The 16467-nt window shown below is 37.7% G+C and overlaps 2 protein-coding genes and 1 long non-coding RNA gene across 4 annotated transcripts; 2 read left to right on the forward strand and 1 right to left on the reverse strand.

Annotated features, from left to right (window-relative positions):
- Window positions 1-728: 728 nt before the first annotated feature.
- Window positions 729-8820, forward strand: LOC116703272 (ER lumen protein-retaining receptor 2). Its single transcript, XM_032537913.1, has 5 exons — window positions 729-995; window positions 5022-5122; window positions 5233-5391; window positions 5752-6004; window positions 7495-8820. The coding sequence occupies exons 1-5, from the start codon at window positions 905-907 to the stop codon at window positions 7527-7529; spliced, it is 639 nt and encodes a 212-aa protein (XP_032393804.1). The 5' UTR covers window positions 729-904; the 3' UTR covers window positions 7530-8820.
- Window positions 8821-10222: 1402 nt separating this feature from the next.
- On the forward strand, window positions 10223-11748 carry LOC116702977 (uncharacterized). The gene is made up of 2 exons (XR_004335298.1): window positions 10223-10608; window positions 11257-11748. It is a non-coding gene; the product is annotated as an uncharacterized LOC116702977 (long non-coding RNA).
- A 505-nt stretch (window positions 11749-12253) lies between these two features.
- Window positions 12254-14945, reverse strand: LOC116702976 (promethin). 2 transcript variants are annotated; one of them, XM_032537543.1, is made up of 5 exons: window positions 14889-14945; window positions 14546-14665; window positions 14213-14381; window positions 13618-13763; window positions 12254-12939 (listed from the first exon to the last, which is right to left on the reverse strand). In XM_032537543.1, exons 2-5 carry the CDS (start codon window positions 14654-14656, stop codon window positions 12898-12900), a joined length of 468 nt encoding a protein of 155 aa, XP_032393434.1. In that variant the 5' UTR covers window positions 14657-14665; window positions 14889-14945; the 3' UTR covers window positions 12254-12897. The 2 variants fall into 2 exon arrangements, with proteins under 2 accessions (XP_032393434.1, XP_032393435.1); XM_032537544.1 differs by having other exon boundaries at window positions 14546-14670; window positions 14894-14905.
- Window positions 14946-16467: the final 1522 nt, after the last annotated feature.

The raw sequence follows: 16467 nt of genomic DNA on the forward strand, positions 1-16467 counted from the left end.
ACGTCACTGGCCTTGCGGATCAGTTTGTTGAGTCTGTTGGTTACTCTCAGCCTGCTGCCCCAGCATGCAACTGCAAACAGGATAGCACTGGCCTCAGTAGACTCATAAAACATCCTCAGCATCGTCCTGCAGATGTTGAAGGACCTCAGCCTCCTCCAGAAAATAGAGACGGCTTAGGCCCTTCCTGTAGAGGGCTTGAGTGTTCTTGGCCCAGTCCAGTTTATTGTTGAAGTGCACTCCCAGGTATTTGTAGTCCTCCACCATGTCCACACAGACCCCCTGGATGAAAACAGGGCTCACTGGTGCCTAATCTGCTACATTTCAGAGGAGAATAATGTGAGCAATTTTTAACTCCATCATTACTTGACAGTTTTCATTCTTAGCTACTTTAGGCTACATATCAATATTTTTTATACAAAAACAATGATGATTACGTTATAAAATATGGAGAATTGGTTCAAATTTAACCAGCCAACTACAATTGCTAGATTAGCCCCAACTCAACGACCTCTGACTAATGTTAATGCACGCTAATAACAACCCGAGTAATGTATAATTCTATCATCTATCCCATTACACTACATCGGCACAAGCACTGGTCCCACCCATAGGTCCCACCCAATGTCCCTCCTCATTTAAGTTTTAACTCCTTTTCGTCTAGCTCGTTGGATCTTCTTGTACTGTCGGTCAGATTCTGGTCCAATCCAATGTTCTCTATGTGCTTTCTCACGCCCCCTTCCACGTCGACCTGCACTCTCGCCATATTTCCACTCCTGTGAAGCTTGCAACCTGGTTTGCTGCTAAATAGAAGAGGAGAGTGTTTTCCACAAGACAGCAGTAGGCGTAAAACGATTTACATCTCCGTTAGCTTTCCGGGTAGTGCTTGTTAATTCATTGTGCAACAATGAACGTCTTCAGACTGACAGGGGACCTTTCTCATCTGGCTGCTATCATCATCCTGCTACTCAAAATATGGAAAAGCAGGTCATGTGCAGGTGAGCCACAGCTATCATTTTTTTCATAACATATGTTACAGTATTGTTTTTAGTACGTCAGAGATTATCATAACTTTGCCCATTTTCAATTGCTAAAATTGTCTTTTAGCTTAGTTTTTTCTCTTCTTACCAGCAAGTTCCAAGCTGGCTTACGATAGCTACATGCTAACGCTTCCCACCCATTCATTTGAGTTTAGGCTAATACCGTTAGCCGATAACAACTGGGAACGGCTGTCTGCACCTCCATCACTTCTAGCTAGTAGCAGTCTAACGTTACTGCAATAGCCAACGTTACTGAAACTATGTAGTTAACGTTACCTACTTAAAGTTAAAGACAATAACGTCCCAGTGTAACATAGCATCAACTAACGTAACTTTGTTGGGATTGCTAATGTGAGTTAAACTTAGTTGTAACATGTTAGCTGAACTACGTTACGGATTGAAGTAGTCACTTGGGTCACTGCTGCTTAGGAAATGAATAAGCAAATAAATACAAAATTATTCAAATTTTTTGCAGTGTATTTTTTCCTTCAGCTTCACCGGTTGGTTTTGCTTTCTCCAGCGACACAAAACTCATCCATTCACTCCTGCTCTGTTAATTTGAAGTTTGGTGCTCGATTCTTTTGGTCTGGCTTCTGACGTGGCGTTCTAGAATCCGCTACCGTAGTAGCAAACCTGCGAAAGTGTTTTATTTTAGTTTTACCTTTACCATGCTTAATTCCCCTATCTCTTACAACACGTGTTACGTATTGATGGTAAACCGCACCATGAACCACAGAGATGAGTCATTTCTGGTGTGCAGTCAAGAAGAAACAGTGGTGAATGGATACTACTTTGGTTATGAGGAGAAGTGCTAGGATTGGCAAAAGTTAATTGAGGTTACAATTAAGTGCTGATAGTGTATGGAGTTAGGTTTGTTTCTTTATTACATGCGAGAAAATAAATGATCTGAGAGAAATAAAAATGTTAAAGAGGAAAGTTTATTCCACTGATAGCAAAAAAGCATTTTATGAGAGAAAAAAATGTTTGAGAGAAAAACAAATTAATACCAATACCAAAAAAAAATCTCAAATACTTTTTTAAACTTTCAAATTTATATATATTTTTGCTATCATTGTGAAAAAGAAATCTATAAAAACGTTTCTCTCAAAATGTAAAATCTCTCTCAAAATAGTTTTTTAAACTCTCAAATATATTTTTTGCAATCCGTGTAAAAATTTTTTTTCTCAAATGTTTCTCTCAAATTGTTTTTCTTCTCGCTCTCAAAACCCAAATTGTGTAATGATTCAGATGGATTCCCGAGACAAGACGTTGCTCACCCAACTGGCCAACAGGAACGTGGCCTTAACACTATTTTCACATCAAGAGAAAAATCTTGAGACCAAAAAATTGAATCGAGAGCAACACACTGTTTTGAGAGTGAGAAGAAAAACGTTTTGGGAGAATTTTTTTCACACTGATAGCAAAACATATATTTGAGAGTTTTAAAAAAAATAACTTGAGAGATTTTTTTGCTATTGGTATGAAAACGTTTTTTCTCTAAAAAAACAAAAATCTAGCTCCATAATAGTGTTTCTCTATTATTTACCCTAACATGGTTAGAAGTCACATAGTTGTATCTACATCTAAGTTACACAGTGAATTTAAAATGTTTATTACAGAGAGTTATGTTAGAAAATCCATTCATTCATAATCTGTACACTTTTACCCTAAAATCACAACTCGTTAATTTTCCTTTAATGGGATAAAATGGGATAATTGTTTCATTTATTTATTTTTTACAAAAACCTTAGTCTTACAGGACAGACACACTTGCAATAAAAAAAGGTACAATCACACACTTGAGAATGACAATATTAGGTAATGTGGGGAACAGATACATTAGGAATGTGATCAGAGAAAATATTGATTAACGTCAGAGTGCTGCCAAGCACTGGTAGGACTCCAAAACCTCTTCTGTACCATTTAGACCTGGAAAGAGGACAGACTATCATACGCTGCAGGGGCAACACTCCAGGATACGATTCACATAGAGGGAAGAAGAATAGAGACAGAGACAGATGTGAAAAAGGGTATAAGCAAGGATTGAGAAAACACTACATCAGTTGCCTGAAGGACCAGGACCCGCTTATACTTTCCGGGGGGGCTCTAGCCTCCGCACCTCGCTTGGCTATCAATGGGCTGACATATACAGACAAGCAGCAGTTCACTCACTCCTAACCTGCATTTCTGTGGGAGGAAACAGTAGCACCTGCAGGAAACCCACACAGACCCAAAGAATATACAACTCCATACAGAAAATCTGCCAGATTCGAACCAAGAACCTCACTCTGCTGCCCAGTGTGGATCTGAATGCATCTTAAAAGGGTAGTTGAGATATCTCTGGTGGTTGTATTTCTGGGGTTGTATGAGATATTTTTTGTATAGTTGGTGTATACCTACAGTAGATTGCGGCCCCCTGGTTTGGAGAAGAAGGCAGGAGTACTGGCACAGACGCTAAGCAATGTACTGCTGTGGACCTTGCCAAATGTATTTTTTGGGGGGGATGGTGGATAGAAACTCATTACATTACAAGCAATTTGCGGTGATGGGCTATATCAAAAACATATTTTTTATATACTGTACATTAAAACTGATTGGTTTTCTTCTCCAAACTGGGGAACGTGGAAACCATCTTCTAATGTAGATCATACACTGAATAAGAATAAGTACCTCATACAACCTCACTTCATACATCCAAACTATGCTTTTGAAGCATCTTAAGCTTATTTTCAAGTTAAAATCGTAATGTTTAGGCTTGGTAAAGGTCAGGGAAAGATATGTGAGGGATGTTCTCTGCCTGTTATTGTCCTTGGAACCATAATGTTGTAAGAAACTCTGTTGTGACTGATTAGGTCAGAGGTAGGCCTGCATGATTCGGGGAAAAATATGAATCGCTATTTTATTTTTTTTTGGCTTAGAATTGATATCACGATTCTCTGCCACGATATTTTTGAACATGACAAAACAAAACAAATTGGCACCTATTTTTGGCACCTACAGCGCATTGCTCATCACCACAAACCTGTAACCATAGCGGCTCCAATGAAGAGAAGGGAGAACATTGCAGCGCTTGGAGCATTTTAAAACCTATTTCATACAGTCTATGTTCAAAACTCATGGAAGAAAGTAGCGTTTGTGATGCAGTCGGCTCGTAAAATTAAATGAGAATCAAAGTTTAAAAAAAAAACCTAAGTTATTTAAAAATTAAATCAGGAATTGAAATGATTGCAATTTTATAAAAATATAATTGTTCAGGCCTAGTCGGGTAATACAGACCCAGAGAGAAACCTGTACACACTTCACGTCTTCTCATGGTGCGTTATGTTTGATGTACCTACTGTAAGTTCAAGAACATAAGTCCATGCACTAGAGTTGCTCTTTTGCTTGCCAACCTGATATGTAGTCAGTTTGTGCATTTTCACTAAGATAGCATTAGTTAAAGTAATTAAGATTGACTGTATAATACCGGACACTAAACATGCAATTTCATTATGCCAGTTAACTGGGTTTTCGCTGTGTCTTAAAGTCTTTAATTTCAAAATCAAAATGTGATGCCTTAAAAAGTCTTATACCCAACCTTACTCTGGGTCCTCTACAGGGTGACTAAGCACCAGTCCTATAATGCGAATGAGGAAATCAGAGAATTGTTTCAGATGATGTTTCCTGACTTTGACATGTGCTGTTTTTGTTTCTAATTTCCTGGTATGCTGTAGGTCTTGAATTTTATTCATAATGGTCTTAAAAAATCTTAGATTTAACTTGGTGAAACCGGCAGAAACCATAAATAAAACAAGTTCAAAAAGACTGATATTGCTGATTATCCAGATAAATATTCATCATGATTCATCATGTCCAGTAGATGTCACCACCGTTCAACAAGGAAAAGCATTTGCTTCATACTGTATCCAAACTACTTGTCAAGCTGTTCTGAAGTTGCTGATGGGTCAACATAAATGTTAAATGTGCTTGATACGTCTGTTAAAGGTATCTCTGGAAAGAGCCAAATCCTGTTTGCTGTAGTGTTCACCACCCGCTACTTGGATCTGCTCACCTCCTTTATCTCCCTCTATAACACAAGCATGAAGGTAAGACACCAGTCACGTCCAAGCTCTCACCAGCAGCCTTTCATAAAAGTCCCTTATTTCTCCCCTGTACATTTTTTTTTAATGTCAAGCCATTCTGCATTGTTTACCAGTTGATCTACATCGGCTGTGCATACGCCACAGTTTACCTGATCTACATGAAATTCAGGGCAACCTATGATGGCAACCATGACAGTTTCAGAGTGGAGTTCCTGGTTGTTCCCGTCGGGGGTCTTGCTGTTCTCATCAACCACAACTTCTCTCTCATGGAGGTGGGTTCGACCTTCTGTATTGTTGTCAAAGCGGGACATGATTCATCGGAAAAGGAGCTGAGCACTAAGAACATCCTGCTATAAACATCACATCACATTTACTGTAGAATGAATAAGCATCTACATTTTCTACATCCTGCACTAACCATACAGCCTTTTTTCCTTAATGTTAAATAGTTATATGTATGTATGTGTTATTTATTGTTTATTTTATAAGATTGGTTTTATGTATACACCATCAACCAAAGCAAATTCCTAGTAAGTGCTATTTACCTGGCAATAAATCTATTTCTGGTTCTGATACTCCTTTTTCCAAAAGAATATTTGTTATCCTGCACATTTAAATGTATCTGTCTCCAGATCCTGTGGACGTTCTCCATCTACCTGGAGTCGGTGGCAATCCTGCCTCAGCTCTTCATGATCAGCAAGACTGGCGAGGCAGAGACCATCACCACCCACTACCTGTTCTGCCTGGGCCTCTATCGGGCCCTCTATCTTCTCAACTGGATCTGGCGTTATTACTTTGAAGGCTTCTTAGACATGATCGCCATCTTGGCCGGATTGGTCCAGACTATCCTCTACTGTGACTTCTTCTACCTTTATGTCACCAAAGGTGGGTTACCTGCTGGTATCATCCAGAATGGCATTAGACATATCAAAACAAATGAAATAAGAGAGTAATTATCTGACAATATGTCATGTACTTATATGTGTACTGTGAGAATTATTGGTTATCATTCTTCCAGTCCACACTGACCCTAAAGTGATCCCTTCCAAAAGTACCCTCAATGTAGGAGATACATAGTCCCTATTCCCTGTAAAACCTCATTCTAAAGTTCAGTTGAAGCTAATATGAGGCTTAAGCAATCTTTATTTCTTGAATCAAGTGATCTTTTTAGTACAAAAATCCCTCTTTGTATTACTGTCCACAGTTGCTTAGCAATGAAACACTGTCCCAGGAAACACACAAAGTTTGTTTTGTGCTAAAAAGACAAGTCAATTTAGAAGTACACACTTAATTTGGCTAACCCAGATTACTAAAACCGCATATTAGCATCGGTTGTACTTCAGAATTCTTTTTTCTCACAAAGCCATGACTGTGGATATTTCCTTCACATTAATAATCTTCAATCACATTATAATGCTTCCAAAACTGCAACTATTTACTGTTTGTCTAGAAACTAACAATGTAGAACATCTTGGACATCAAAGTTTGTCAGTTACTTTTTTTTTCTTTTTTTTTTCTCTATACGTTAACTTCAGTACATTCGTTTTCTTGAGGCCAACGTGTAGTTGAGGAAATGTATCTTTTTTGTAGAGGGGAGACTATTTGTTTTATTCAGAAACGATAATTTCTTCTTTTGGGCCTCTGGTCATTGTTCTAAACCAATATGTGCTTCACTGAAAACTTCCTGGATTGATCCACGTGTTCCAAAGCCACGGCACAGCACATAACATCACAACTTGTAGCCAGTACCCCCCGCAGGAACTTTTCCTAAAACCTTTTTAAAACCGCAGAAAATTGATTTGCCTCTACACCACACAAAGTAGAGTTTACTTCGTCTTTTGCCCAAAAAGTCTTTGGGTAGTATTTCCTCAAGGCCCCAAAAAGACCCAAAAAAAGTTATGTTGCCAATCCCTTTTTTATGTTGTATAGCAGAAATAAATATGGTAAAACACTCAGCAGATCGTCTATTTTGGAGACACTCTGGAGTTTTCGGTCTCCTTTTTCACCACTGCGTGTCCATTTTGTAGCCATTCAAACATGATGGTAAATTACGAAGAATAACCCGTCTGTGTTATTTTTGTGTGTGAAAATTGTGTCTCAAGCAAGCTGTTTATAACTAAAACTCTTATCGGTCTAAATGCCTAATCTTCACGGTTTAGTTCCTGTGTTTAATTGAAAAGGGCTTTTGGTTCACACCATCGGATCTTGCTTCTGAGCACAAATTACAGAGTTCCACTTTAAAAGCTCCTTTAAAAAATAGAAACTCTGACACTTAAACGATCAAAGCAAAGAGGTGTCAATAATTTATGGCAGAATGAACATATATTGGCCTATTTATGATTTCTGACTGTATGTCTTTCTTACTCACCCCTCAGTGTTGAAAGGCAAGAAGCTGAGCCTGCCGGCGTAAAACCTACAGAAGGAGATGGAGACTCCCAGCAGACTCAGGGTGGTGGGGAGATCACATGATGTTATCTGGTGACCCACAGCAAAAGATGCCTGAGGCAGAGAGCCAATTATCGGGGTGGGGGGGTGGGGGGGGGGATGACACACGCTAGTCTTCTTGATGATTGCTGATGGACAACTGGTAAATGCCAACAAACACCAGAGCTGAACAAAATTCATACTAGGTCAACCTTTGGATTTCTGTTCAGCATCTTGCCTTAAACGTCTTTTCATTGCTGTTCGAATGAGAAAAAAAGGCATTTTTTTTCTACATGTGAGGTGTATACGCTTGTTTTTTATTTTTTTTATAATGTCACAAATAGGGTCGACTCCGAGAAGTACCGTGTTTGACTTGGTAATGAATACGCAATGTACGTCCTTGAGTGAGACTAAAGAGGTAATGCATCTGAGTGCCTGATGAGGATTATGTCCACTTTGGCACAGTTTTTCTTTTTACTTTCGGATTTTCTTTTTGTCTGCATATACTGTAATACATGTTCCTTCTCATGGAAATATTTAAAGATGCCAACAGCAACAGTTTCATGCCAACGCACACAAGCATTTTGTAAAACATTTTAACTTTCTTCTATAAATCTGACAATTTTGTAAGCAGAACTCATGAGAAGATTTTTTGTTTCACTTTAGGTTAAAGAAGTAACCCACGAAATAAATTGAATGACGGCAATCTTTTGGACATAGATGTCAGCATTTTTAAATGGTGGCTTTCTCATTATAATTAAACCTTTTCATGTGTTTATTGAATTTTTTTTCCTTCAGCTTACTGTATTGAAGAAGAAAAAAATACATCAATTCTAGAGCTTTACAATAGATTTCACACAATCTTTTTACAATGCTAAATCACATTTGGGACGTAGATGGTGCACAAACTTTACTGCTGCCAGCATTGCACCCCGATAACTCGTGAACACCTTCAACAGTGACTTGTCGGTTATCTCAAGGTAGAAATCCATAAATAAAGCAAGAGTTAAGCAATGACGGGATGACTGAATAGGGAGATTTGGGCATGAGATCCTATAGCACTTTGACATTTCACTTCTTAACTATAGATCTGGAGTGTGAAGAGATTTGACACGATGCCGATCGATTATTGAGATGTTCAATGGGTGCTTTTTATTAAATTTACAGGCCTCTTATTTTGAATTCTTTTTTCAAAGTAGTCATTCCTAAAGGATTATTTCAACTTTTTGTCTTTTTGTGCATGATAACGCCTCCATTAAAGATTTTATGAGAATCACTCTTGTGTTGCTGTTTGATTATTTATATAATGCAAGCACAGAAATGAAGCAAAGAGTTTTTTAAGTATTATGTTTTTGACCATTATGAATACTATGGAGAGTAGTGGTAGAGTAAAAGTATTCAGATCCTTTACTTAAGTTAAACTATTAATACAAATCTATAAAGTAGCTGTTTAAAGTAAAAGCCCTGCGTTTATATCCTGCATTGAAATTGTTATGTAAAGGGAAACTTTTAAGATAAAGGGTTGTTTCATCTTTGCATGGCCATTGTTTAGATGAACAGCGTTTAGTTTCCCTCTGTAGTGCCAGTGCACGAGAAACAGCAGCGGGGGTATGCTTCTGTGCGGGTGAGACATTCTGAAATATGACTAGCAATACCCCGCTCATAATGTGCTTATTAAACTGTTTCATTCCAACCAAAAGCATTTTGAAGTTCGGGTTCCAAAGCGCTAGAACGATCTGCCTGAGGAAATTAGGTCAGCTGAGTCAGTGGTCTCCTTTAAGTCCCTTCATAAACACTTATCAGAGAGCCTTTCCTGATTTTATTTGTACTTTAACCTCCTTTGAACTCTTATTTCCTTTGAAAAAAAATTAACTTTTCTCATCCACACTATACAGGTTTTTAAACTGCAAAGTTTTATCTGTTTTCTTTAAAGCTGTGATAATTGATGACCTGTCTTTCATTTTGCTGCTTTGTGAAGCGCTTAGAATTTTAAAAGTTTACTGTTAATACGTTTGATTCTAAAATAACCATTATTTCCCAACTCAAATCTGTTGTAAGACATGGAGATATCTCATGAAGAAAATTGTACAGTATACCATTAGTAAAATTAAAAAAATAAATTGGTGTGTGCCATACATTAGACTGCATTTTTACCAGATTATCTATCACCAAGAAGACATTGTTTTAAAAGCCAAGAAACTTCTCCATCTCCGTTAGGACAGAAGACCAGCACTGTTTATCCTGATAAGGATTTATTCAAAGCTGCATTACAAACGTACAACATTGTGCTCTTTTGAAGTTAACAATGTAGAGAAAAAAAGTTCTCTCAGGTCCAATTCCGTGGTTGGTTGAGATGAGTTTTATTCACGGCACAGTGGAGAAAGAAGCTCACAAGAAGCTGTAGGATTCTCTCTGACCAGAATGAGTTTCTAGTCAGGGCTCTATACAAAGTTACAGGAAGCAACAGCACAACAAAAGCCGAGAAGACATTCACTTACAAAACTGAGTAGATTTGCATGGACCCAATACAGTCTCAAACTACTATTTAAAATTGGTCCTTTGTTAAATGAGGTGTAAACTCCCCTGGAGCCGGGTTGGGCTTTAAACAAAAGTTCTAACTCACCGTGACCAAAGTAAAATTCTTTGTTTTAAAGTGAGACAAAAAAGGGAGACAGACTCATTTAACACAGTAGACACTAAGAGGATATCAGCATAAAATGACGCTAAAACTGTCAGGTAATTCAATTTCTTCTACAACAGCAAACACATGTAACAGTTATTTTGTAGTGATTTTTTTTGCCTAATAGACATATGCAGCAGATATTGGCAGACATACACAATATAACGTACACAGGCATTTTCAGACTGAAAAGAATAATGATAGAATAATAATAATAATAATAATAATAATAATTTGGATTAACTATACTGTTCAGCCATGAGTCAACATTTTTCTCTTTGTCTAATACTTGCGATCACCCACCGTTTAAAGATATGTGTACAGTGCATATAGAATATAAGACTAAAATAAGTTTGCCGTATATGGCTATTAATGCAATTGAAAGGTGTGAGGGAAAGTTAGTTCTAAGCATGATTTAATATTTCCTATAATAGTCAGATATTATTATTCATATTATTCAATTACTATGCTTTTTCAGGTTGTATGACTTCATTCAACTCATTCTATGTGTGTCCTTCCTGAAGCAGACTCAACAGCTGTCTGTTCCTAAATTATCAACTGAAAGCTGGTGCCCTGTAGTAGAGAAAACAAGATGTCCAGAACTATGTTTATCAACAAGAGAGCAGAGTCAGGGACATTTTCTTTTGAATGTGACCAAGGCACAGGTCGTCTTTAGCAGCTAAAGATAAATGACTGGTAGAAAATTTTGAGGCATGAGGGACAGACGTCAAAAGGCTCAATTGTGGCTGTATTGTAAGATTAATTGTTTTGATCAAATTAGACATGTTTTCCAAACAAGGTCTCCTTCTCTCTAAGGAAAGCAGGATATAAGACGATGATGTTTCTGTTTTACTGCGCTCAGACTTTGTGAAATTATCTTCACCATTTTGCTATGCTCTGGAGAGGAAAATAATTTAATAATTCACCGAATATCAACCTTCACTCAGTGGCACAGCTGTCTTTATTTTGTTTCAACGAAGTCTCACTCTCAAAACCTTTCCTCTCTTGCTGTACAGAAACTTCCACAACAAAGGTTAGGTGTTTCATGTTTTGGCTGTTGTAGACATTTTATTCTTCTCAAATTAGCCAAATGTGGGACATGTGTAATTTTTTGCCTGCCTTTCTGTGTCTTATTTCTCTTCTTTACCATTGTGATCTGGAATTCATTACACTGAATACACCGTCTCCACATTTAAGAGTAGGCTTAAGACTTTCCTTTTTGATAAAGCTTATAGTTAGGGCATAGAATCGAATATTGTTAGGGAGTGTAGTTAGTCACATAGTTTTCAGATTATCTATCATATAATAACTAAAGGGGACTTGGCATACAGCCCGATCGGTTGGGGGGAGTTTGGCCCGACCGGGCTGGGCTCTCTAACTGTCTCTCTTGGTTTGTGTGTAATAATAGTTTTAGACAGCTTGGGACTTATTTTGATACACTAGTTGGGCATAGAATCGAATATTGTTAGGGAGTGTAGTTAGTCACATAGTTTTCAGATTTATCTATCATATAATCAAGAATATATAGAACTAAAGGGAGACTTGGCATACAGCCCGATCCGGTTGGGGGAGAGTTAGCCCGACCAGGTCCTCTCTTTACCTCGTCTTCTTGGTTTTGCTGTAATAGTTTTAGACAGCTGGGGACATTTTGATACACTGACGTCCTCTCTCCTCTATCTTTCCATCTTTTCATTTATGTGCATCCATGTCCCAGAAATGCTGTTACTAAACTAGCTCTGGGGAGTCATTCCCCGGAGTTCTTATGTTCTTTTTTCCCCAGCATGTCCTCGGATCAGAGAGGCTCCGAAATCAAGGTAGCAGCTATCGCCATGGTCCCGCTACACGTTCGTGATGCCATGTTCAACTGCTACACTGCGGTGCCCTGCTACGTCCTGCTACGTCCTGCTAGTCCTGCTGTGCCTTTAATGCCGCACAGCGTCCTGCTATGCCATGAAATACTACAAGAACTGCTACAAACTACTAATATTTTTATTTTTGTATTGCACTCTTCATTCTACCCCAACCGGGTCAGACACCGCCTACCAAGAGCCTGGGTCTGACCGAGGTTTCTGCCTAAAAGGAAGTTTTTCCTCGCCACTGTCGCGCTGTTGCTTGCTGGAGGAAACTACTAGAACTGTTGGTCCTGTAAATTGGATGTGGTCTACTGTAAAGTGTCTTGAGATACTCTTTGTTATGAATTGATACTATAAATAAAATTGAATTGAATTGAATAATCAATAATATGCATTGAATTAAGTAGAACAATTTTTATTTAATTGGTATGAATATCTATCTGAACTTGAACATTATCTGACTTTAAAAAGGCAAGGGTGTACCTTTACAAACACTTTTACAACCACAAAACAGAGATGCAGCCACCCTGAATTATTGAGTATAATTTGCCTTTCACCATATTCTTTCACCATATGATTGGAGAGCTAAATTTATTGACTTTTAGGTCACCCAATGGAGCGCAAGTGTCCCACAACACAACAATTCATCTATCTAAAATGTCAAGATATAGAGATGATGACAGGCATTTAAAAAAAAAACATGTAGTATTTAGGCCTTAGACATACAGTAACAATTAGGGAGTCTTTGTGCATCGAACATCCGTTACATACAGTGCATTCGAAGGGTCATTTGAAGAATCAACCTACTGCATTTCCTTCAGTTAAGAAGTTTCACGTTCACTCTCCTCCTGGACTTTACCTTGCTAGTAGGACAACAGAGAAGAAAATAAAAATAAGATGTGAAAATAATGTCAGAGATGGTAATATGTGTGTACACTGTATTCCCATTTTATAAGAGATGATGACAAAACTCCACTGTTTTTGACCAACTGCACTCCATGTGTCAGATGCAGCTTTAAATATAATGTACTCTTGACTCTAATTAATGACATGTTAGTCATCATATTATCAATGATTATAGACACAGACACAGACCACACACAAACACCACCCACACACACACACACACACACACACACACACACACACACACACACACACACACACACACACACACACACACACACACACACACACACACACACACACACACACACACACACACACACACACACACACACACACACACACACACACACACACACACACACACACACACACACACACACACACACACACACACACACACACACACACACACACACACACACACACACACACCACACACACACACACACACACCACACACACACACACACACACACACACACACACACACACACACACACACACGGCTAAGTTCACCTTGAAAAACACCAAGTGGGGTTTAAACAGTGATATAATAAAATCATATAGGTGGTCATCTTTTGTTCAAAATACACTCACAATCCAAAGTACACATTGATTTCTCAGTACGTTACCTTTGTCAGATGCGGGAAATAGCGGTTGAGGATGTTGGAGACGGTGATATAAAGCACAATAAATGTGCCTGAAACCATGACAGCGAAAAGGGCGATTCCGGGTAGCAGACACAGCAGAGACAGCCCTCCTACAGACAACAGAAACACTGACAGACACACAGAGAAAGAATTGGTTGGTTTCTAAATATTTCATTATATTTTAGGAAAAAACAGGCACAGGCCCAAAGACTAAATAAATAGTATGATAAGAAAATGGCTGAATCTCAGAATCTACAAGGAGCCCAATCAAGTATTTGGCATCTATAAACTCACACCAAGTTGAATATCAAAGATGTGCACACATGTAATGTAAAAAATAGATTTCATATTGAAAGCTTTTCATAAAAACTTATTAGCCTAAATTAGACTTAAACTGTTGATTGACCACTAGTACTGTTAAATACTTGGCCAAAGTATGTCTGTACCAGATTTTAAGACTTAGACCAATCAGAACAAATGTTGTGGTATTTTTGTCTTAGTCTTTGGGCTCAAATGGGTTAAAGCAATGCAAGATGAGTATATTTTAGAAAAATGATTTTTACATGATTACACATACCTTCAAATAAAACAAAACCTACTGCCGACATAACAGAGGTCACAAGGGCAAAAGAGAGGAAAAGTCCGACAGGCAGTGCAGCCAAGGCGCCGAACAGCAACACTGTGAGAGCAAAGAAAGGGTGGCTGCTCAGGTACTGCCCGAGTCTTGTGCTCATCAGCTGGGCTACCTGTTAAAGAGGGAAAAGTGGGAGGAGGTCAACGCAGTCCACTTTGATATGCTGTTGTAAAAAGTAAACCTGTGCACAGTATATTCAGTTGTTTAACTGTGAGCATAACTTCAAATAACTCAAACTCCATAAAGAGATACTGACAGATGGTGTTTTTGTGTTACCTTGGGGTCATCATAAAAACGCTTCAGAAGGGTGGTCCAACTTCCCCACTGCTGCTGAAAGTCAGTCACACCACTACTGCTGCTGCTGCTGCTGCTTTGCTGCTTCTCCATCTCACCAGACTGAAGACATGAGGAAAACTGAGTCATCCAGACAAGCAGCCATGGTTGGTGTATTTTTTTTTTAAATTAAAGTTTAGACACAAGGATTCAAGTGAGAAACAGTGATTGCAACAGAATACAAGCCTGAAGTTAACTAGCAAACAACTATTGTTACACCATTAATTACTTTTTACGTAACTTTTCTGAAGAAAAACATAACTAAGTTAAGTTAACAAGTACAAACCTGAACAATGTAATAAACCTGGTGAAAATGTGTCCTGTAATTTCCTCAGTGACTTCAACAGCAGCAACACACCCTTTTTATAAACACACCTTCTTCTTCTTTCTCCTCCTTCTTCCTCCTCTGGTGAGGAGAATCTAGCTGGTATTGTTGCTGCCATCTACTGCTCACCAAAAATGTTCCAGCACTATACTGGGGGCTTTGCTTTTTTAAAGAATTGCTTCAGTGGTGTTACATATCAAATTTTGCAAATAAGATGCATCGACATTCCATAAAACTTCCGGTTTGACCAATTGGCAAAATTAGTATGGGAGCTTAAAATTAATCTAAGTTACAAATAAATGTGAGCAATACATTTAGCTAAAACAGTTAGAGTTATCAGAATTAAATAAAATTATGCAGTATATTTGTGTATTATTTGTATGTATTACATACTTGTGGAATAAATATAATATTAAACAAGAAAATGCATTTCCTGCAGAAAATGCTTGTGAATGCCAAAAAGCTAAGACTATCACAGCCTCCACCCACTCCACCCTTACAACCTGCCTCACTGACATTAAATCAAGGATACAAGAAAACCTTCTCCAACTCAACTGCAATAAATAAGAAATTCTCATAATTGGCCTCACCCCTCACCCGACATGCAGATTAAAGTCAGAATTCTGACTTTAATTCCAGAATTAAAATAAATCAGAATTTTGAGAATAAAGTCAGAATTCTGACATTAATCTCAGAATTCTGAGAATAAAGTCAGAACTCACATTCATTTTTCACAAGTGGTCCTAATCCTTTTACGTACAACTGACATGTGCAGGACAAGAAGAATTTAAAAACACAGGTATTTTGATGTTCATTACTCATTACATCACTCTTGTGTAGACATTTGGGTGTGTACAGAGGCGGCTCTCATGAAAGTTTTTTCCCTGGTTGAATAAAGCTGCAAATGATCTGCAATCTTTGGACTTGTCATCTTTTGAAGTCTCCATCATCATATATCATACAATAGTCCCAAAAAGCCATGGTGAGTATGTCATAAAAAAGACATAGTATAGTATTTAGAAAAAAGTTACAACATAGTACTTCAAAAAAAGGTACAAAAACGTCATAGTATGTTGAAAAAAGTCACAAAAATTCATAGTATAGTATGCCGAAACAAGTAATAGTATTGTAGGTAAAAAAAAAGCACAAAAACGTCAAGGTTTAATATACTGAAAAAAATAATAGTTTAGTATGTCGAAAAAAGTCACAAAAATGTCATAGTATAGTTTGTCAAAAAAAAATCAGAATAGTATATCAAAAACAGTCATAGTATAGTATGTTGACAAAAGGCACAAAAAAGTCATAGAATAGTGTGTCAAAAAAGTCATAGTATGATTTGTTAAAAAAAAGTCACAAAAACATCATATTATAGTCTATTGAAAAAAGTCATGGTATATTATGTCGAAAAAAGGCACAAAAACGTCAAGGTTTAGTATATTGAAAAAAGTAATGGTATAGTATGTCAAAAAAGTCATAGACTGGTATATCAAAAATGTCATAGTGTTAGTTTTAAAGTAAAAGTCATAGCATAGTACGTACT

The sequence above is a fragment of the Etheostoma spectabile genome, chromosome 15 (genome assembly GCF_008692095.1).
Source record: "Etheostoma spectabile isolate EspeVRDwgs_2016 chromosome 15, UIUC_Espe_1.0, whole genome shotgun sequence".
Lineage (NCBI taxonomy): Eukaryota > Metazoa > Chordata > Actinopteri > Perciformes > Percidae > Etheostoma > Etheostoma spectabile.